Source organism: Sceloporus occidentalis, unplaced genomic scaffold (genome assembly GCF_023333645.1).
Source record: "Sceloporus occidentalis isolate IW3139 unplaced genomic scaffold, rSceOcc1.0.p SCAF_28, whole genome shotgun sequence".
In the NCBI taxonomy this organism is placed as follows: domain Eukaryota; kingdom Metazoa; phylum Chordata; class Lepidosauria; order Squamata; family Phrynosomatidae; genus Sceloporus; species Sceloporus occidentalis.
In genome coordinates this window covers 4,905,038-4,928,982 of record NW_028317008.1, presented here as the reverse complement: position 1 = coordinate 4,928,982, position 23,945 = coordinate 4,905,038, and the positions used below count along the sequence as shown (strand labels likewise).

Sequence of the window (23,945 nt, the reverse complement as noted above, 5' to 3'; positions counted from 1 at the left end):
TTTGGTAAATATACTACCCAGAGTTTTACTCGGTAATAATTAGTTTTAACTTCCTCGCCTAGAATGAGTTTATCAAATAATTTACACATGGTTAAAAAGGAGAAGGATAAGTCTTAAATCGTTTGAACACGAAAATTGATCGAATTTCACTTAATTTAACGAGTAATTGAGTCTTTTAAAAATTTTTATACATATGATAAGGTTAAGCACTATACATTATATAATTATATGTATACAGTTACTGATTTAATCCTATTTATATCTAGTATTATGGGATTTTTATGCACATGAATTATTATAATTATTAAATATATTGGAACTAAAACACCTAGTTTACATATAAATTTGATAAATACACGGTTACATATTAAAAGAAAGATATTATTAAATATTTGTATTTTGAGAATGAGAATGTTATGTTTAAATAATTTACACACGATTGAAAGGGAAAGGGTCACTCTTAAACTCTTATTATTTACGATATGGGCATATACTACATATATATACTTTTACATATACATACACATCTATTAAATTTTATTTATATTAATTTCACTGATTTTTGTAAAGTATAAACTATCTATACTGTTAGATATATGGCAAATATAGATAGAATATGAATAAAATTAGATAACTATTAATTCTAGGGGAGCCAGCTACTCTGGAAAAACCTTAATTAATTAATTAATTATTTAATTTATTTTTTGCTCTCCCTCTGCCCACCGGTCCGATGACTTGAACCTCTCATTGTTCTTTTTTCTAGATGGTTCAGGAAGTTTTTTTTATGCCAATGACGGAGAAATTGTTTCCCCGTCATGGCATGAAGAGGTTGATTGTTTTATGTGGTTATGATTGTTTGTGGAGTGAAGCTTTCGTGTTAGAGGTTCATATGAAGGAGGAATATCTGGAGTTCTTTTATGGGTGTCATGGAGATACTTTATTTTGATGCCACTTAAATTTTTGTCTATCAATGCACAGGGGTTAAACTCCCCCTATAAAATATCTTTTCTATACGATACGCTAATTAAGGACAGGGTAGATGTCGCATTCATTCAAGAGACACATTGGAAAGGAGTTAAGGGCGATTTAGTTTGGAAATATCGTAAATACCGTGAGGTGTATTAATCTTCTCTCCCAGATAAAAAAAAAAAGAGGTGTGCATCCAAAAATAAATTTGAATATATTTTTCACGATATTGATCAAGAGGGTAGGAGGATCATACTTATTTGTAGGATAAATGACGTCGTATATACGTTCGTTAGTTTATACGCCCCATCAGAAGCTTTGACTAGATTTTTAAATAAAACGATGGAAATAATAGAGAAAGTCTCTAAAGGGATATTAATTATGGCAGGTGATAAGAATTGGATATTAGATATAGAGTTGGATACCAAAACCTCTAAGAGACGCAAAACAGAACCATGTTTGAAAACTAAAGCTGAAGCATTCTCTGCGTGTCTGTCTAAATATGATCTTTATGATGTATGGAGGGTTCAACACTCAAATGAAAGAGATTATTCCTTTTTTTCTAAGGTACATAATACTTATTCACGTATAGATTTTTTTTTCACGTGGAGCCGTAACTTGGATTATTGTATTAATTCTTCTGTAGGGAATATTATATGGTCCGACCATGCTCCAATTTATATCTCCTTGAATGATAATCCTCATTTTAAAATGAGAAATAGGTGGACCCTTAATGAAGCTATCATAAAAAGTGAAGCTGATAGGGCGGATTTGTTAGAACAGACAAAGTTATTTTTGCATCAAAATGATAATGTTGAGACCTCAGATTTGAATCTTTGGTGTACTCTTAAATGCGTTCTGAGAGGCTACTTAATAAAAAAAGGGACCTGGGAAAAAAATAAGAGAGGAAAAAAACTGGCAGACCTTTATATTGAGTTAGCTTTACTCGAGAGACAAAATAAATATATTCCCTCTATGGATCTTCGCAGGCAAATTATCTTTAAAGGGGAAACTTGTATATCACCTAGACAAATAGGCAATGCCTTTAAGGACTATTATGAATCCTTATATAATCTCCCTGAATCCACAATTTCCACTCTGGATATGACTCGATTTTTAGAGTCACTATCTCTTCCAAAAATTACAGAACAAAAAAGGATAGAGCTGAATCAACCGTTTACGTTACAAGAGATCTCTAAAGTAATTCAAGAGCTTAAACAGGGGACAGCCCCAGGCCCTGATGGCTATTCAGCCTTTTTCTATCAAATTTTGGATCCAGTGATCTCCCCTATTTTACTGAGATCATTCAACGCAATTGGTTTAGGTAAAGAATTCCCTAGGGAAATGCTAGAAGCTAGCATCTCACCTATTCCAAAGCCAGACAAGGACCCCTCAATGGTTTCTAATTATAGACCAATCTCTCTTATCAATATTGATGTTAAGATATATTCTAAAATATTATCTTTGAGATTGACCCGTGTGATTAGAGACCTTATTCACCCTGATCAAGCAGGCTTCATGCCTGGAAGAGCTGGGGACGAAAACACGCGTAGAATTTTTAATGTAATTGAATTTATTCATAAAAATAAAATCCCTTCAGTGTTAATGGCCCTAGACACTCAAAAAGCATTTGATAGGGTGAATTAGAGATTTATGGCTGAAACTCTTTGTGCTTTTGGTATATATGGGCCATTTTTTAATTCAACTATGGCTCTTTATACAGTTCCCACGGCCAAAATTAAAGGCCCTGCACTAGATTCAGATTATTTTTCTATTAAGAACGGTACTCGACAAGGATGCCCATTGGCTCCTCTGCTTTATGCCTTATCAATTGAATCTCTTGCGGCGTATATTAGATGCTCTAGGAATATCGCAGGCATAAAAATTGGTGATTTTGAAAATCTGATCACTCTTTATGCCGATGACGTTCTCTTAACACTCTCTTCACCGTTGATTTCTATTCCTGCTTTGTTAGATGGAGTATCGAATTTTGGAAATTATTCTAATTATAAGTTGAATCTTTCTAAAACTCAATTAGTTTCATTTTATTTGTCAGACTCTCAGAAAGATCAAATCCAAACACGGGTTCAAATTGACTCTTGGATGATGCAGATTGATTACCTGGGGATTAAAATTGGCACAGTTCTTGAAGAAATATCTACTCTTAACCATAAAAAACTTTATTCTGATGTTAAATATCAGCTTCTAAATTGGGCTAAATTAGAGACTTCATGGATGGGACGCATAAACATTCTCAAGGCCTACATTGTACCAAAAATTCTTTATCTTTTCAGATTAATTCCCTATCAAGTTCCAAGCAGATTATAACAGAATGGGATAATTTGTTTTTGCGTTTTGTATGGGCAGCCAAATTGACCAGACTTCCAACAGATCTCCTTAAAAGGAGCACGGATTTTGGCGGCCTTGGCTACCCGGATTTAAACGAGTTATATGAAGCCTCACAAATATCTTTCATGTTAGCCTGGAACTTGACAAATGAGAAAAATGTTCCAGGTTGGTACGATATAGAGAACCACGTGTGCAAAAAATCTGATCCTTTCCTATTTTTTTGGATGCCTCAAACTCAATTTAAAAAGAAAAACATTTCCAGTCTTATTATCAATGATGTTTTATCTACTTTCTTTAAAATTAAGAAACGTTTGGAAGATGGGATTATATTTACTAAGTGTTGTCCAATCGATGTCTTTTCTTTTTTCATCCCCGACCTATCGCTGGAAAGCTGGAGACTAATGGGTGTGGAAAAGATAGGCGATCTTTTTATCGGATCTCAAATGGCCCCTTTCCCCTCATTGATTGGAACATATGACATACCAGCTAAAGACATTTTTAAGTATATTAGACTCAAGCATTTTTTACTATTCATTTGCCAGTTGAGTCTACTCCTTGGTTTAAATTTGTTATTTCTAGTACCCCTAAGAATTTAATATCTAAAATTCTGAAAATCTTTAAGGTTAACAAAAATTATGAGTAGAGTAAGGCACAAAAACAATGGGAGAAGGATTTTGATTTACCTATTTCCTTATCTAATTGGAACAAAGCATGGCAAGTTACTCGAAAAGCGTCTCACTGTTTGAACCTCCATGAACAGTTTTACAAACTCATGCATAGATGGTATACGGTACCAGTCCGCCTTGTTAAATTTCAACCATCTAAAAGTGCTCTTTGTTGGCGATGTCATATTGAAACTGGTACACACAAACATATTTGGTGGGAATGCTCGGGTTTAAATCAGATTAAAAATCAATTAACCAATCTCTTTTTAACGTTATTTGGATTTAATTTAATACTCTCCCCACAGGTTTTTCTTCTCCACTTAGATCTACCTGATATGAACAGAAAAATTACTGCAGTTTTTCTGAAGTAATACTGCAGTTTTTTGGACATGAAAAAACTGCAATACTGCACTTTTACTGCAGTATTACTGCACATTTACTGCACTTTTACTGCATTTGTACTTCACTGTACTGCAGTTTTACTGCAGTTATTTTTGTACGGAAGTACAAATGCAATAAAGCTGCAGTGCATTGAAGCACAACTGTAGGTTTGCAATATAAAAAAAAAAGTGCAGTAAAACTGCAGTACAGTGAAGTACAAATGCAGTAAAACTGCAGTAAATGTGCAGTAATACTGCAGTAAAAGTGCAGTATTGCAGTTTTTTCATGTCCAAAAAACTGCAGTATTACTTCAGAAAAAACTGCAGTAATTTTTCGTAAGGGAAATATTCTACTAGCATCTTCCTATATGGCCTGAGATTAAATCTCAGATTAATCAACACCGCTGAAAGATATTTTTTTAAGAGATCTAATGCAGAAGAGAAATATAAGATGATTTGGCACAGGTGGCTTCTATATACTGGATTATGATTCCTGTGTATTGTAAAAAATTTAAAATACTGATAATATACCCATATTTATCTCCATGACCCTTTTTTCTTAGAGAATCTGTGTTTATACTCCCTCTCCTCCCGCCTTCGAATCTCTCTCACGTAAGACTGGTATGATTGTTAGCAATTTGAATGAGAAACCCGAAAACAGATTATGTTGGGAATATTTATCATTATGTGATATTACTTCTATCAACCCACTCTGTTTTAATACTGTGAAATGACTGAATATTTTTGTTATTTGTTTAAAATTTTATTTTTCTATTGAAAAATATTCTTAATAAAGATTGATATATAAAAAAAAAAATTGTGGCTTCAGGCTTCCCATGTTGAATGATCAAGTATTATGTTTGTCCAGTCCATGTTAGTCCAGTAACAAAAGTATAATTCCATGAACACGTTACTTTTGGCTATATAGTGTGTATATATATGTATGTGTGTGTTTTTCAGTGGTATGAATTAATGGTGGAAATGTTTAATGCCCCCCCAGTTTTGACTGTGGTTTCTTATGTGCCCCCCCTATATATTGTTTCTAGAGTCACCACTGTATATAATAACATAGATGTCATGGTCAGGTATCATATAGTCTACAAAAATGCAGTTGTTTCCTAAGCCTTTCTGATGGATACAAAAATATCCTTGATGCACACTCTCTCTCAATATCTCCCTACCACTTCTGTCAACTGCTTCAGTGTCCCCATTTTCTTTTCTACAGCTCTACTTCTTCTCTTGCCTCTTTTTGTTCTGTCTTCTTTATTCGTCCGGTGCTCCCCGGGTTTAAGCTCTGTTGATCAGGCCTCCTGGAGAGGTTATTCAAAAGTGTGGGCTGTGCACAAGAAGACAGAAGAACAAAAAGAGGCAAGGCAATGTGCACTATGGAAAAGGAAACAAGGACACAGAAGTACTTGGCAGAGAAGGTATTGAGACATTGTGAAAGTGTGAAAGAGTGTGAAAGAGTGAGAGAGAATGAGTAAGAGTGAGAGAGAGTGATTTCTCAGAAGGCTAGTCGTCACATTTGTAAGGTTTCTACCCACAAAAAACGAAATACATTCATACTAAATGTTATTTTTACATACTTATAACCTTTCAAACCTGTATATCTTTCCAGATTTTGTATACTGGTATTGTAATATATGCCCCAGCACTTGCATTAAATCAAGGTTAGTATAAAAGCAAAAGGTTAATATTTTTTTTTTTTCTCTTGAAATTCTGTAATTATAGTCAACACATACTGTAATTCTAATTATGGATTATTGTTTTACATGTAACACTATCTCATATAAGGCAGGGGTGTCCAACCTGCGCCCCTCCAGCTGCTGCAGGTCTACATCTCCCATCCTCCCCAGCCAGCCCCTTAGCTGAAAGAGCATTATGGGAGATGTAGTGCTGCAGCAGCTGGAGGGCCGCAGGTTGGATGCCTCTGTCATAAGGTATACACCTATACACTGAAAGTACACACTTATTGTAAAAAATAATAATGAATCATGGTAGTAGAAAAAATTCAGATAAGACCAAAGCATTCCACATACCTAATCTAAGGGTACCATAAGACTGTTTGTTCAGCTGTAAACAAGCTTTATTCCATAGTAATTTTTTGACAACGAGGGGAATCATAAACAACCTTCTGGTATCCTTAGACTTGGTAAGTAGATAACTTTTAACTTCTCAGATTTTTTTCCTTTGTTGGTGAAGTGGCTGCTTCAAGCCTGGATCTACTGATTATTTTACATACTTGAGGAAAGTTTGAGTGCTACAATGTATTTTATGCTGTTATACTGGGTTTTTCTTCAGTCACATATTGTATAAAATTGTAAGGACTAATTATTTTTTTTCTTTTAGTCTCAGGATTTAATCTTTGGGGTGCAATGGTGGCAACTGGATTAGTCTGTATTTTCTACTGCACTTTGGTATGTTGCACTGTATTATAAATAATTCTACATTTACCTCTAGAGATTATGCATTGTATGATATAGCCCACTGAACTTTATGAAGCTCACTATGTTTATTTATTACAATGAAGAACAAAGCACTGTTCTAAAAGCAATTAGAGTCCAGAAAAGTTCCAGAAACGTTACTGTACAACTGGAGCACATTTCAATGGACTTCATTGGGATGTTTTATGTTGGATTGTTCAATATTTAGAACTATGTACCTCAATTAAAGCTCTTCCTACAAATAAACTTTGCTTACTTTGTGACTTGTTCTTAGATTTTGTTAGGCTTTCAAAAATATATACACTAATCCCATTAGAGACCATATATATCTTTCATGTCAAATCTATAACTCTAACTCAATTATGTTTAATTACGCTACATGTATTAAGTTCAAGCCATTGAGCCACTTATTTAAACATTTGTGAAATTCCATATACTTTGCTTTATACACTTCATTTTGCAATAGATTGCAATAACAATCTATTGAAAACTCATGACCACAGGGAGTTAGTACAAAGCACAATGGGGTGTTATTACAGTGTAGGAAATCAGTTTTTTACTTGCTTAAACTATAATTAATAACATGAGATAATAATGATAATATAAAGAGCAGCACATAAGCTTGGGTAATTTAGCATCAAAACCCTAGAGAAATCAAGCATAAGCAGCCTAGTAATGAGAGGTCTTCATCAGGGTGTACAAAAAAAGATGTTTGATGCCAATTTTTTCCTGTGCACATTGCTGAAAATCTCACATTACATAACTTGAAATATTGGTCTTTACATGGGTATTTAAAGGATTGTTTTTGCAAAATTAATATTTGCAATTTATTAGGATGTGCTGAGTTGTACTTGTTATCAATAAGCATTAAAACATACATGTACACAAGTACTTGCAGTTAAGTTATAAGTTAAAAAGGTTTGTTGACCATATTCTACTTTCCTTTCTAGGGTGGACTAAAAGCTGTGATCTGGACAGATGCATTTCAGATTGTAATTATGTTGGGAGGTTTCATAGCTGTCATTTTAAGGGGCATAGTCGTTCAAGGAGGAATTCAGACAATCATAAACGATTCCTATTATGGTGGAAGACTGAACTTCTGGGAGTAAGTATTTGACAGGATATCTTTAAACAATGTTTTAAATGAGTTTGTCTCATTTAATTTAAACAGATAAAACATAGTTGTGCAACTGGCAAGTGGATTAAACTAGCCTAGGCTACTGTATATCTATTGCTGATACTGAATGTGCAGAATTGTTCCCATGGGTGTGAGTAAAACCTAGAATAGGCTTTTTTTAATTCTACCTATTTCCATCCATTGCTCTACTTTAACTAATTCTGCCCCATGTTTCATTTTGTCCAATGTGCGTCCTTTTACTTCTCACTGACTCTCACATAATTTCTGATTGTTTTCTCTTTAACAATTATTCCTGTTTCACTACTTCTTCAACTTGTCGACAAGGTCATTGGGTATAAGCTCCATGTTCCTACATGTTGCATACATAAGCCAAGGGCCTCTTCTAAAGCAAGGTTAATATCATAGCATATTTTATTATTGTGCCTAGTTTTGACCCTCATCCTTTGAGAAGACACACATTTTGGACTATTGTGATTGGGGGAACTTTCTTGTGGACCGGAATTTATGGTGTGAACCAGTCTCAAGTGCAACGTTACATAGCCTGTAAAACCAAATTGCAAGCCAAACTGTAAGTAATGTTTATTAAATGAACTATATGTGCAAGTAAGCAATCTCCTAGTTTCTTAGTTTAAAAAAAAAAAAAACATTACTTTGATTACTATTTGTTTTTTGTTTCTATGTAATTATTTCTTTGCTCTAAGTTATCTTGGTTAATTGAATGGTTTACAAAGCAAAATTTGACTCAGTTTCCCATATAGTTGTAATAGGAATAACTAGTTAGTTGAGGGGTTATGTTGTGATATGACACGGTTGCTTGAACAGACTGATATCTCTACTAAGCAGTAGACATGTGCAAATGGGCCAGAAGCGATTTAAGCAAATTGTTTTTGGCCCATTCGTTTTCGGGCAACAAATTTCTTTCCCTGCGCATTTAATTCTGATGACAAATTCGGGAGCGTTTTTGAGTCAGGAAAGACATTAGTTGCCTGTGCCCACATTCACTCACTTTTCCACACTCTCATTCACATTCACTATGTCTCTTATGCTCTCTAAATGTTTCTCTATCTTCTCTGCTGACCACTTCCACTTCTGCCGACCACTTCCTCTTGTGCGGACCACTTCCGCATCTTTTTCTTCTCCCTTCCCTTCTCTCTTCTAAAATGGCGTTGTTGCTCTCCTTCTAACCAGCCCAAAATAAAGGGACCGGGAGGTTCATACAGACCTCTGTTTCACTGCTTCTTTGTGATGTGGATATTGGGTGGTGAGATACTGAAGCCATGTGTACCGCAATGGAGCACAAGGTCTGTATGAACAGACCTTGTGCTCCAACCACAGGACTTCAGAAAGCTAAAAGATAGGGAGAATGGGAAGAGACAGTAGTATAGATGGAGAAGAGATGGGGACAAAAGGGAGAAATAAAGATAAAAAAAGTGATATAAATAGCCCCTAATCTTAATTTGCCCCCACCATTTGCTACCCAGGCAGCACCTCTTCCTGTTTACCTCCTACACCCCTTCCTCCTTTGCCCCCACCACTCATCTTTAGGCTCCATCTTTTTCTCTTGGAGCGCCATCTCTTCCTCTATGTATATTAAGCATGGATATGAGTACCTACTTGTATATTTAGTTATTCTGTGCACCATTTCAAATCTTTTATTTTAAAATATAATCATTTTTATTCAAAATAATGAAAAGTGTAAATGTAACCATTTTCACCAAGATCAGTCATCCATGTCAACTATGTCAAACTAGAAGGATCACAGATGCTCAAATTGGCTGAATTAGCATGTGGTCTGTCAATGATGTGAGTAAAATGTGTGTAACTGCATCCTCTGTTACTGTTCATTTACACACCATTTGCTCCATACATACAGTGCAATGTTTGTGCCCAAACAGCTTAACAGTGCCACCTTTGCCCTCAAACAGCTTAACTGTGCCATCTTTGTGCTGACTGCTTCCGTGATCATGTCTCCAGTCTGAAAAGGTTTACAGTAATTACAAGATGTTACTCTTTCTGGGGTGAGGCAGTATTTTGGTAGCATTGTCAGGTATCGGGTGATCAGGTCGGGTAGAAGCCCATGTGCAGGGGATACTTGGGGTTCGGTCTGTAACCCACGGTGCATGATTATACAAACAAACACACCACAAGCAGAAATCTAGGTAATGCAATGTATTGTATGTATATGACAAGACAAGCAAATAAGGGTAATACAGTCTGTAAGCAAGAAACCGAACGTATGGCAGGATCAATAAATACCGGTAATAAGTCTTTTGGCAGGGAGCCGACTTGGAAGAGCACGAAAGGCACACAGCCCAGTTGGAAAGGCACGAAAGGCACACAGCCCACTTGGAAGGGCACGAAAGGCACACAGCCCACTTGGACAGGACACAAAGCAGGGAATCCACTTGATCAGGACACAAAGCAGGGAATCCACTTGATCAGAGCACAAAGCAGGTAACCAGGAACGGTACAGGTGCAGAGCCACAGCAGAAAGGTCCACAGACTTCAATACAAAGGCCCTGACTGAAGGGCAGGGCAGGTTCATAAAGGCCCAGGTAACAAGGCCCAGCTGGATGTATTGACTAGGGCTCAACCCAGGTAATAAGGCACACCTCATCCTAGTAATCGAGTTCTGAGTGCTCCAGAGGGCGGAGGGTGGCCACTAGTGGTAGCAGATTTATATACCACAGGTATGAAAAAGCCATGGTTCAGGCAGTGAAAAAGTGGTTCCTGACAAGCATTCTCAGAAAATGTGGTCAAGGTTCAAAGTGGGTAGACGTGTAAAACACAAGTCCAATAAATCTATCGGGTATTAACAAATGCACACTGCCAAAGAACCAACCAGGGCTAGAGTGCAAAAGGTTACATACAGCAAAAAAGGGGCTTCTGGTTAACCATTTGTTAACAACCAGGAACCAGACTGACACAGAAAAATAAGGTATACAACATATTAGTGCACCATGGGGGGGAGTCTGACATTAAACTGAAACAATGGCGGTCACTCCCTCAGCAAGTGATGAGATTATATACCTCTGGGGGCAGACACAGAAGTCTTTATAAAGCCAGGGCCCATAGTCAATAGAGAGGATGGCTCTCAGGCCTCTCCAGTGGCCATAGTGATGGAGGGTTCAGTCACATTTCTCCCCCTTCCGAATGGGACTGACCCAGGAGGAGACCCCAAACGTGTTGACTCCGTAGTCAGTCAGTTGATTTGGCTCATCAATGCTCTCCCAAAACTGGTGCTCCTGCTGCCACTGGGGAGATGGGCCAGCTGAGCCTTCTCGCGGGTACTCACTCAGCCGCTGGGGAATGATGCCGCCTGCATCCCCTCCCTGGTGCTCCCACTGTTGCTGGGGAGATGGGCCAGCTGTGCCATCTTGTGGGCCCTCTGTCAGCCGCTGGGGAGGGAGGACAATATTCTCAGCTCCCTGAATTGTGATCTGCTGCTGGGGAGGGAGGACAGGTTCCTCTGCTCCCGGACTTGTGAGCTGCTGCCGGGGAGACTGGCCTGCTGCGCCATCTCCCGGGCACTCTTTCAGCTGCTGGGGAGTGATGACACCTGCAACCCCTCCCTGGTGCCCCGGCTTCTGCTGGGGAGATGGGCCGGCTGCCGCATCTCCCTGGATCCCAGTAGCCGTTGCAGGTGCGGGGCAGAGGCCAGAGGCGCTTCAGTTGGGGGTTGGGGATCTGGGCGGAGTGCCCAGCATTCTGAGGACCCCTCCTGGGTTAACACCCTCAGATGAAAAATCTATTAAATACACAAAATTTTTTATATGCCTTCTCCAGTTCCCACTGCTGTGTAATTAAAAAGTCTAAATCACCCCTCTAGGTCTAGTGTATCTGGGAGGTCCTACTCCCTGAAATCCCGGATGTCCTCAATCCGCCACTCCGCTGTACTTCCGAAGTCCGGATCCTCCTGAAGACTATCCCATAAAAATCCCAGGCCACCAAAGTCATAGTCCTCTGGAGAACATTCTTTTGCAGTTCCCAATATGCTTGCTCTGTATGCCACTGCAGAGCCCAATACCGATTTTTCAGCTCTACCTACTGTTGGACCAATTTGTCCAGTTCAGATACCCATTGCTCCTGGAGTTGCTGTCCCAGGAATGACATCCGTAGTTCTCTCTGGTCTCTAATCCTTTGTTCGGAGCTTGGAAGATACTGACCCCGGCGTATAACAGCCTCCTGGAGGACCACCTGCCATAGTGACCCTCGAATCCGTTGCCTCAGTTCCTGGTATTGTTCCGTAGGCGGAATAGTGGTGTAGCAGGAGAGGATGACCCCCAGCAGCCCCTGGAATTCTGATGCCACATCCATGTCCTCATCAAGGCGACCGAAGTCTGCCGTCCTGTCGGTCAATTACGGTAGAAAGGAAGTGTCCCTCAGACTAGGAAGCAATCCCACTTCTGCCACCAATGTCACGGAGCCGAATAGTCCGACAGACTACCTCCGCTGACTTGTGTTCCCTTGGCCTGGGACAACACACTCTTTCCCCCAGTTTCCCAGTCACTAGCCGAGACTCAGTGTATAAAGCAAAACGAAGACACACAGCTAGATATAGCCAGCAAAGCACACATTAACATAAATCAAGATATTGGGATACAATTCAGAGAAGACAGCCAAGAGAGGTCCTCTCCCTGACCTAGTAGATGGGTGCCAGTAGACATCTTCAGTCAGCCTGTACCTTTTGTGTCTCCCTTGAGCGTCGCAAGGAGTTTTGGACTGCAATAGAGCCCCCGAAGGTGTTCCTCCAGAGCCAGAATACCCTGAGTCTGGCAGTACTGCAGGCTGGAAGCCATAGTTGATCAGGGAAGGGGAATAACCAGGTGGAGGCATTGGTGGCATTATTATCGGTGAACTTGCTCAAGGCAACAGATCCAACCATTATGGTGATCTGAGATGTAACATCGGAGGTACTGTCCAGGGCCGGATTGGATTATTCTGCAAACCCATTTGATTGTGGATGGTAGGCAGATGAAACGGAAACCTGAATTCCCAGTTGGCTGTCCAAAATAATGACTTTAGGCAGCCCATGTAGGCAAAAGACCAAAGAGGAGAATTGTGTACATTCTTGGTACCAGGTAAGTAAGACAAGAAATAATTAAACCTAGCCAGGAAGAAGTAATGTCTAGGTAATCACTGTTTGGCCTCAAAGAGATAAATTAGATTATTGTGATCCTTAAGAACAAGTATCTGCACAGATATCCCCTCCAAGAGGTGCCTCCACTCTTTGAGAGCCAAGATGATAACCAACAGCTCCTGGTCACTAATCTGTTAATTAAACCCAGCGGGTGAGTGTTTTTTGGAAAAATAACAGCATGGATGCAAAGGTCTCTCAGATGTAGGACATTGGGACAGGATGGCACCTACTCCTGTCTCAGACACATCAACTTCCAAGATAAATGGCAGAACAGGGTTAGGGTGTGCCAAGAATGGGGCTATAGCAAAATAGTTTTTTCAGGGTTTCAAATGCCTCTGGAGACCAATGTTATGGGCTACCCTCCTTCTTGGTCATGTCAGTAAGGGGTAATATCCCAACTGCATAGATTCCACTGCATAGGTTCCACTCCACTAGAGGAATCAGAATAAGGAGGCTCGGGAGGAGAGGAAGGCATGGGACTGGAAGAAAAATTAGGTGCCAAGCAGAAGAAAGGTCTCCGCAGACGCTCCCCGAGATTGGGTCTCTCGCAGATACCCGCCACCCCTCAATAAAGTAAATCTCACTTACATTAATACTTTATTACAATAAATTAAAGTACACATATAAGCATCTGTGAAGCCATACTGCTGCTATGGGCTTCATAGTTCTGGAGTTCTCCAGCCCAACCATAAACACCACACATAAATAATGAAAAAGTAGCCTGTGAATAGAAAGGATTACCTTGTTAAAGAATCATGCAGCATTAGGTATAAAATTTACCATTTTGATTAAAAATCAGATACAAAAGTAGTCTCCTGAGGCTTTTTGTCCAACTGGTGGACTTAACCATTGGTTTGCCCTCGCATTTTTATTGACATAAATATATGTCTTGTGTGTGGCGTGGCTGCATACAAGGCCTTACTTAAGGTAATGCCATCATCAATTAGGGAACTTTATTATTGTAAGAATACAAATGTAGGATTATAGTCAAATTGCACAAAAGAATTGGAGTCAGATAATCATCTAAGTGCTTCTTTATGACAGTACTCTGTGTCCAGGACTCACTCCTCCTTACCTTTATCTGAATTTTTGATTATTTTTCAATTTATATAGAGCTCTACGTTCAGTTGTACTTAAATTATCCATGCAGACTGACTTTTTCTTAGCCAAAAGACACAGTTCCTTTTCAGTGATACATTGAAACAGGTCCAAAGTAACACTGCAAGAATTATATAAAATGTAGACTTTTTAAAAGTGTATATTAATGTTCATTACAGTCTTCTTTTCTAATACCATTATATGATTCCGAAGCTAAATCCTCTAAAACTTGCACATTACACATATCTATAAGTTCAATACAGGGCTCATGTTGGATGATATTAACACCGATTCAATGCAAGGCTCTTATTGGATGATGTGAACTAGACATGTACAAATAGGACAAAAACAATTTGGACACAAATTTTAGTTATTTTTTGGCACAATCATTTCTGCAACAAATTTAATTCCCTTCCAATTTGGTTCGGGGACATTTTTAATTCGGGAAAGAAATTTGTGGCCTGGTGTCCACATTCCCTCTAAATCACTCTTACGCACTCTCTCACATTCTCATTCAAGCTCTCTTACGCTCTCTAGATGTTTCCCTACTGTCTCTGCCAACCACTTCAGCTTCTGCCGACCACTTCCGGTTCTGCATCTTCTTCTGCGTCTTCTGTCTTCTCCCTTCTCTTCTCTGTTCTCAATCTTCAATCCTTTATCTTCTTTCTTCATCCGCATTGAAGATTGAATATAGAATAGGGAAGAGAATGGAGAATATAGAAGATAAAAATGAAGAAGATGGCGAAGAAGATGCAGAAGTGGTCAGCAGGAGCGGAATGGATCAGCAGAAACAGTAGGGAAACATTTAGAGAACGTGAGTGAAAGAGTGAACGAGAATGAGAGTATGAGAGAGTGAGTGAATGTGGAGGTTTTTGCTTCATTTGCACTCGCTCTTCTGGGTGAATTGGACATTTGCCATGGGGGTTGGTGCTATTTTTTCTTTGCTTGATGCCTCTCTCATGGCTGGCTTTTGTGTGTATTCCACCACAGGAGCTTTCAATATTTTACCTGGTGTTCCCATAAGGGAAAATGGTGTAGATAAAGGCTTGGATATATCACTAAAGTCACTACCACCTTCAGAGTAATCATGTATAATTACTTCCACTGCAAGTGTGCCTGTCATGCCTGAGTCATGCAACATGGAATTGATCCCAAGCACACAAGCTACAGAATGGCTGGAAAAAGAAAAGAATCAAGGTGTTGCAATGACACTGTCAAAGTCCTGACCTCAACCTGATTGAAATACTGTAGTGGGATTTTAAGAGAGCTGTGCATAAACAAATGTCTGCAAACTTCAATGAACTTAAGCAACGTTGTAAAGAAGAGTTGGCAAAAATTCCTCTGCAATGATTAGAGAGATGTATAAAGTCTTAAAGAAAACAATTACTTCAAGTCATTTGTCAGAGACCCCAACGGAGTCACTCACCGGAGTACCTGCTAACAGCAGGTGCCTGGTCCTGTGCTGCTCCTTCTGCTTCCTCCTCTGCTGCGTCCTGAACGGATAGTACTATGCGCGCGCCCTCAACTAACTTTATAAGTTCCCGAGTGGAGGTAACGGGGAACATGCCCGGATGATGTCACACACGGGGGTCGAGCTTCCGCAATGGGCAAGTTAAAAACCCAGCACTGAGTATCACTCAGTGCTCAATTATTGTGCTTGATTGAGCTCCTCTCTGAGTGCAGTTTATTTTGATTGATCTTGTTGCTGACCCTGGCTATCGTTACTTGGACTTTGCTGCCTTCTGTGATCCTGACCCTGGCTATTGTTAATTGGACTTTGTTGTCTTCTCTGATCGTGACCCTGGTTATACTTTATGATCTTCGTTACTCCTGGAGAAAGGTTAATATGCTGTCCTGCTATTAGTCTTTGCTCTAGCTGTTGCTCTCCTGCATACCGGACTCCATATCCTCCTTAAACCTCACATAATAACTGAACCTTTAACACGGAGTCCGCAGGACTATCTGATACTATTACAGCTTTGACCCAGCAGATGGCTACCTTGCATCAATTGTTACAAGATATACAAGCTGGACAAAGGGATCTTTTGCGTACACAAGAGAGATGGGGGTTGCGCATATGTATTGACTATCAGGTCAATGTATTGACTATCAAGGTTAAAAAACCGTTACCCTCTACCACCCATACCAGGGTTACTAGAACATGTACGTTCAGCAAAGATCGTTACCAAAATAGAGTTACGTGGGGCCATTTCGAATACTACTGCCATTTCGAATATCTAGTCATGGGGTTCGGTCTATGTAACGCTCCAGCCATGTTCCAGCATTTTGTCAATGACGTTTTCCACGATATGTCATTGTGTACCTGGATGATATCCTGGTTTAGAATTACATCAAGAACATGTGTGCCGGGTCATTACCAGATTGATACAGAATGGTCTATACTCCAAACTAGAGAAATGTGTCTTTGAAGTGCAGACTGTTGAATTCCTGGGAGATATCCTTTCCCCTACCAGTATTGAGATGGACCCCAGAAAGGTTAAGGTTATTCTTCACTGGCCTCCACCTACTGATCGAAAGGGGATACAATGATTTGTGGGTTTGCAAATTTTTATCGCAAATTTATTTGCAATTTTTCAAAGATTATCCAACCCATCACTGCTCTCACTTCAAAGAAAAACAAGTTTGGCTAGAATAAAGCCACACAGAAAGCGTTTGAATACATGAAAAATAAGTTTGCCTCATCCCCATTCTCAGGCTTCCCATTCCTCAGAATCCGTACACATTGGAGGTCGATGCCTTTGATGCCATCCTGTCACAGAGACAAGACTTTGATGGCCAGCTGCGCTCAGTCCAAAGAGACCCACAAAAAGGCCGCTGGCCTTCTGCAACCACTTCCGATTCCCTCAAGGCCATGGATGGATCTTTCCATGGATTTCATCACAGATGTTCCTCCCTCCAACCATCGTACCACTTTGATGGTAGACTGCTTCACCAAGATGGCATACTTTCTTACCATCGACCATCTTCCTTTCGCCACCCAGACGTCCAACCTATTCATCAAAGATATCTTTCGTCTTCATGACCTACCTGAGAACATAGTGTCAGACCGTGGGTCTCAATTCATCTCTCGCTTTTGGAAAACATTTTGTGAACAATTATATATCCAGCGTTCTTTGTCCACAGCATTTTATCCCCAGAGCAACGGTCAGAGCGAACGTACCAATCAGACTCTGGAACAATACCTGCGTTGTTTCACCACCTACCTGCAAGATGATTGGGACCACTTTTTACCTCTGGCAGAGTTTGCATATAACAATCACATCCACCGTTCTATTAACATGTCCCCTTTTATGCTAACTAAGGATATCATCCCTCGATGCTACCGGATTCTCCTATCCCTAGTTCTGTCCCCTCCGTATCTGAACAGGTTAAAAGCCTTATAACTACATATCAATTGTTACGCAAACACTCTGACTAGGGCTCAACGATTCTACAAATTCTTCGCAGATCACCACCGTACCGCTGCTGTAGCCTATCAACCTAGTGACAAAATATGGCTGTCTACAAAACATCCCAGACTCACCTGCCCTATGAAAAAATTGGGTCCAAAATACATTGGTCTTTCTCCATCTCTCGTCTTATATCCCCCTTGGCCGTGGAATTAAAGCTACCAAGTTCCATGTCCATCCATCCTGTTATTCATGTCTAATTGTTGAAACCATGGACTGCTAACCCTTCTTTAAGATGTTAAAGAATTTAAAGATAGTGTACTTTATTTTTCTCATGACTGAATACATACATACACCTAGCCACTCTAACATCATTGACTTACACAGAGTTACAAGTTTATTTGCAGTGTATTACCTACTATCAAAGTAATTTCTTTTTTTAAATAACTTTGTTTTCAGTAATTTATTTAAATAAATTTGAGAAGGTTGATTTCATGCTTAAGAATTATTTTCACATTATAGGAACTATACTACTGGTTTCTATTTTGGTCCCAACCCATTACATGATGCCACAGTAATTTTAGGAACCATGTGTTTTCATATGTATTTTATTAAATACTAATGTGTTTTTCAAATACATTTTCAAAAGCATGATTTGTCCCTATTCAAAACAAACAATATTGGGATAGAACTTGGTCAGGTCACACTCTACCACACACACTGCTTTCCACTACTCACCGTTTCCCTGTCTTTCTTTAAAAAAACTAATATTTGTTTTTCATGCGTAATATATCCATGGTTTTCTATTGATGTACTTGTTCTTTTTGTCTTTTTTATTCAGGTCTCTGTACATCAATCTCATAGGTCTGTGGGCAATTTTGATCTGTGCTGTCCTGTGTGGGCTTATCCTGTACTCAGTATATAAAGATTGCGACCCATGGACAGCAAAAGAAGTATCTGCTCCAGATCAGGTGGTTATATGAATAAATATATTGATGATTTTCCATGACTCACATTCTAGCTTTTTTTTCTAGGACAAAAGCTAGATAAGAAAAAGGCAAAGGGTTTGAATCTCAAATAAGTACTTGCCCTGATGGCAGAAGTGGTAGAGACAGAAAGAGAAAAAATGAAAAAAAACACAAACCCAAACAATTTTCTGTGTTGTTCGGCAACCTCTCTTAGTCGACCATTTGTGGATTTTAAATACTTATATCCATATACTTTCATGAAAAGAGTAAGGAACACTATCCCATCCCCACAGTGGGACACCATTTCACCCAAAATGACCATTCTATCAAGGACCTAAAAATCAAAGTACTGAAAGGGGACTTCAGTAATACAAAGAAAGACAAACGTTTGAAGTCAGAATTATTCAACTATTCAACAGCAAGAATAGAGGACTCAATGCCTATTTGGGTTTCCTGTCCCACTATACAGGTTTTATATAACCCCCCCACCTGCTATATGTACTGTATTTTTAAGTGCACCATGTTCATCTATATTTACCTGTATATATGACAACATGTGTAGACATATATATCTTCCCATCCCTATATTCAACACTGCATTCCTATTCCCTGTATGTGAGCACTAGCATCTTAATTTTTTTTTTGTCAGTTTATCTTCAGCAGTGCTAAACCCCCCTCAAAATTCTCTACTCAGAACATTTATGACCCTCTGGAGGGACACATACTTTTACAACATCTTACCCTCCCTAATCAGATCTGGGTAGTAAGCCCCCCTCCCCTCCCCTGCCACACAACATTGAATTCTATGTGTCGTTTTTCTCAGAAATGTTTTAGACTTGAGAAAGGGAGAAGAGCTCCCTAAAGCTTGTCATTCCAAAATTCTGTTAGTCCAATAAAAAAGGTATTATCACAAGATACTTATTCCATCTGTTATTTGATATATATACATATATATATATATATATATATATATATACACGCATACACACAATTAGATGGAAGAGGTTGATTGCAAAGACAAACAAAACCCTATATGCTAAGGGACCATCTAACACTCATTCTTCAAAGAGACAATAAACAGGGGCGAAATATATTAGGATTATGTTTTGAAATTGTCAGTAGAAGTTGCAGAACTGGAATAATTTTACTGTAAGTGAAAGATTACATTATTATAGTATGTGTAGTCTACACGTACTGGAAGGGGGGAACTTATAGCATTAGAGGAATGGCCATGAGAATTGTTTTATTTATTTAATAAATACCCTGTGATGATTAACAATGTGGTATAACTTTGACAAAAATCATGTAGTGTTTCTTAATGGATAAAATTGACAGTAATGCTTCAACCTTTAGTTGAGATCATACAATTCCAGTGTGTAATCTCAATAATATGGAATCAATAATAAGTAAAATATTTAACAAACAAAAATAATAATCACATTAAAAATTACCATCTTCCTATATAGGAGCAAACATTATTTATCAGTAGTAGAATTTTCAATATGCAGAATTAATTGTATTGAGTTTGCAACAGATTTACATCCCTGACTGACCTTGTGCTCAAAGTTCGCCACTTTTAATTTTTTTCAGTACATGCCAGTGTCTGTTTTACAGAAACTGTAGTGCATTTTAAAACATACAATTCCAAGCATGCATTATTTTTTATCCATGTTGTGAGTTGCATTCAGTTCCAAGCAAGGTGACTACTACACTATTGTATATGCTTTTCTACACATTTTTCTGTTACCTACTCCATCTGTTGTCTCTCATGTATTTTGCAGCTCATGCCATTTTTGGTATTAACTATTCTTAAGAATTATCCAGGGGTACCGGGGCTATTTGTAGCCTGTGCTTACAGTGGAACACTAAGGTAATTTTTTATATTAAATTTTTCAGATTTACATTTATTTGATATTGTAAACCTACACAGAATAGTAAATTTTTGGGTCACCTCCAAATGATTTACAGTACTATTTACAGTACTATTCGGCGAACATGAAAACGAACACGAAGGGTGCATTTTCGTTGTTCAGCCCGAATACCGAACATATGAACATGGCGGTGGCAAAACGTAGAAGAAGACGAAGACACACAACACGAAGAATTTGGGTCTATACTGTATGTTCTTTAGATCTCAATGCTGCACATCAGCAGTTGTCCGATTTATTTTTTTTCCATTGAGCAAGTGGACGAAAATTAGAAAGGAAAATGTAGATGTATAGTGTACTTCATAGTTCCTCACCTTGTTTAACAACATGCTTTTAAACTTCTTTCAATAAAATGTTTTCAACTTATTAAACATAATATTGCTATTATTACTAATTACTTTCTATTTTTGAAACATTGTCTTTATTAGCACAGTATCATCCAGTATCAATGCATTAGCAGCTGTCACTGTAGAAGATCTTATAAAACCATACACAAATCTGTCTGAAAAAAAGCTGGCATGGATCTCTAGAGGAATGAGTAAGTGTCAGATCATTGTTCTTGCCATAACTTAATTTAAAACCAAACAGTAGTAATGCCTGTGGATATAGAATACATAGACGGAGTAACATTTTCTCCAGGTTTCTGGTATAAAATCATTAATTTATTATATACAGTATGTTCACAGCCTGTATTTGTGGGAGGGTTCTTAGGGGTTATTTATATTAAGGGTGTTACGTTTGCGTTCTAGAGGGCGTTACATTTGTGGGGGTTTACTGCTGTGCATCTCCTTATACTTTGCAGGGCTTTCAGTCTCTCTCCCAGGGGAGAGATAAACTCTTTCACTTGCTTGTTGAGGGAGGTTTTGTTCTGTCTGCTCCTTCCCTTGCTTCTTGTACTAGGTAGTTTAACTGCTTCTCATGCTTGGTGGGTGAGGGGGGCTTAGTTTCCTCAGAGCAGCTCAACTTGTGTACTGAGAGAGAAGGGGGGAGTGGGTTTATGGACGCTTGGGCAGGTTTTCTCTCTCTACTGATATACTTTGCCCTCTATTAACTCTTTTAGCCCCTGCTTGATTCTTCAGTTGTTCACAGACTTACCTACAAACCCTACTCTGCTCCTACACTCAGCATTGGTTCTTTCTTTGGTCCCTTTCCTACCTACCCAGATCCACTGGGCGCTTCGTACATGTTTTACACACAATGTAAAGTCTGTTTACAGCCTGTATTCGTGGGAGGGGTCTTAGGGAGTATTTATACCCCCCCTTCAGCATCCTCTCCTTCAGGGAGTTATGTTTGCGTCCTTCCCACCCGCACCCACCCTCAGTTCACTCTCTGTACTCCTCTCAGTCTCTATATTGTCTCTATCTTTATCACGGCTGACCCGTGAGCCAAAAAGGTAGATGGTTCCTAATAGCAGATGGCAACCACAAAGTCCGAGGCGAGGTACAAAACGATAATCCAGAAATAAGGTCAGGTCACACGCAATGGTCGAGGCAGGCAGCAAGGAACGTAGGTCAAAAATCAGAAGTAAGGGTCTGGTACACAAGTAGAATCAATCAGGAACGCTTAGGTACAGAGGCAATAATTAGCTTGATACTTGAGCAATGATTTCTCAGCGGAAGGGGCTTTTATAGTTTGAATTTGGCGCCAAAATGACATCATATTGAGAGAGAGTACACAACTCCTACGTTGCCGGCGTCTATCAGCAGTAGCAGGGAGTGGACGCGTCTCCATAGCAACCTGGGAACGTGTCCTCCTCCCTGCTGGTCTCTGCTGGCAGTGGAGGGGGCGTGCCTGCACGCAGCCTCTGCTCGTGTCTGTGTCGGCGAGCAGAGGCTGAGAGGAAACCCGACGCTGAGACCTGCCGACGCTGGAGCCGGGGAGAGGGTGAGTTGATTTATGACAATCATATCCTTCTCCTTTCTGTGAGATAGGCCCCTTTCCTACCTACCTATGGGAGCATTTTCGGGGTCTAGGAACCCATCCAGGCCCACTGGGCTATTTTTCCATGCTTTACACCTATTCAGACCCACTAGGTGTTTTGCACATGTTTTACCACTACCACAAATATATATATGTATATATTTATATATACATATATAGGCATACACTATCTGTCATACATTATTACTTCGTTCGAAGTTCACGACTTCCACTCTACTTTCATGTCTCGCAGCTCCACTTCTCCATTTTCCTCTCCTCTCTCTTCCTTCTTCTTGTTAGGGACCAGGAACCAGACAAGTCAGCCAAGACAGGTCACACACAGGAACATACTGAATAGCAGGAAATACACTTTGTATCTGGAACAACACAAGGGCAAGGAGGTAATGAGCCTTGCTGCTTAAATATTACTAAAAGGTGAGTAAGCGTGACAACTGAGAAAGAAAAGCGTTGGTCGTTATCAAACAGCTGAGTAACCTTGACCCCGGGAAGGAAAGTGCTGTTCATTAATCAACAGGTGAGTAACCCTGACACTTCTCTCTTCTTTCTTCTACATCTCCGCAAACATAACTTCCTGGGGAAACCAAAATGGTGAAGCTTCCAATGATGTCCTCAACCACGATTGAAGGGTCGAGGTAGAGGGCATAACAGGAAGCTCCACCATTTTGCCCTAAGATAACCCTGTATAAACTTCCACCAAAAAGCAGGCACTCCCTGTGAGGTCCTCTTCCCCTTATTGGAGGATCGGGGAGAGGACATCAGCAGAAGCTCCACCATTTTGCCCTAAGATTACCCTGTTTTTTGCCAAATGGTGGAGCTTCTGGTGACATCCTCATTGGAGAAAAAGAAGATGAGAGATACAGAAGCGGAGCTGCGAGTCACGGAAGTGAAAGTGGTCATCAGAGAAGGTAAGGAGACATTCAGAGAGCGTGAGAGAGTGAACAAAACTCAGAGTATGAGAGAGTCAGAGAGAGTGAGTTAGAGTAAATGTGGGTGTTGGACAACGAATTCCGTTCCCGAATTTAATTTGTTCCCAATTTTAATCCAAACTGAACATGCAAGAAACGTAATTCAGCATCTGAAAATCATGGGACCAAAGACAAACCAAAAAATTGATTAGAATAGTTTTTAATTCAGTTGCACATCTCAAGTAATATACAATCTACATAGGTTTTTATGTATTATGTTTTGAAAGAGTGCTTTAAAATACATTCATCTATAGTAGCTGTGTCAGGAACATTAGACTATAAGCTTACAAAAGGAGCTCAGGAGACTTCTCAACTGGAGAAATGGCGCATAAAAAAGCATAGTAATGTTCTTCCTGGGTGTGACTCTCCTCGGACAGGCTGCACAGTGTGTCACGCTAGAGGTAGTGAGTTGCTCTGCAGGACTGGGTACAGTACACCTCTGGTACTGATTTGGGGGCCATTCTTGAATTATACCCCCGGATTGAATGGGAGTTCTTTTACCCATGCTCACCAATTATTTGCAGATGCCAAGATGGACTCATTTGCCAAATAC

The 23,945-nt window shown here is 39.4% G+C and overlaps 1 protein-coding gene across 1 annotated transcript in view; it reads left to right on the top strand.

The window, feature by feature from the left end:
• Positions 1 to 23,945, top strand: part of LOC149299714 (sodium-coupled monocarboxylate transporter 1-like) — a 55,687-nt gene that overhangs the window by 3,653 nt on the left and 28,089 nt on the right. Inside the window, exons 3-9 of the mRNA XM_089486015.1 lie at positions 5,979 to 6,030; positions 6,710 to 6,777; positions 7,755 to 7,909; positions 8,370 to 8,510; positions 18,432 to 18,561; positions 20,340 to 20,428; positions 20,915 to 21,024. Coding sequence (XP_089342141.1) covers positions 5,979 to 6,030; positions 6,710 to 6,777; positions 7,755 to 7,909; positions 8,370 to 8,510; positions 18,432 to 18,561; positions 20,340 to 20,428; positions 20,915 to 21,024 — 745 coding nt within the window. The remainder of the gene's footprint in view (positions 1 to 5,978; positions 6,031 to 6,709; positions 6,778 to 7,754; positions 7,910 to 8,369; positions 8,511 to 18,431; positions 18,562 to 20,339; positions 20,429 to 20,914; positions 21,025 to 23,945) is intronic.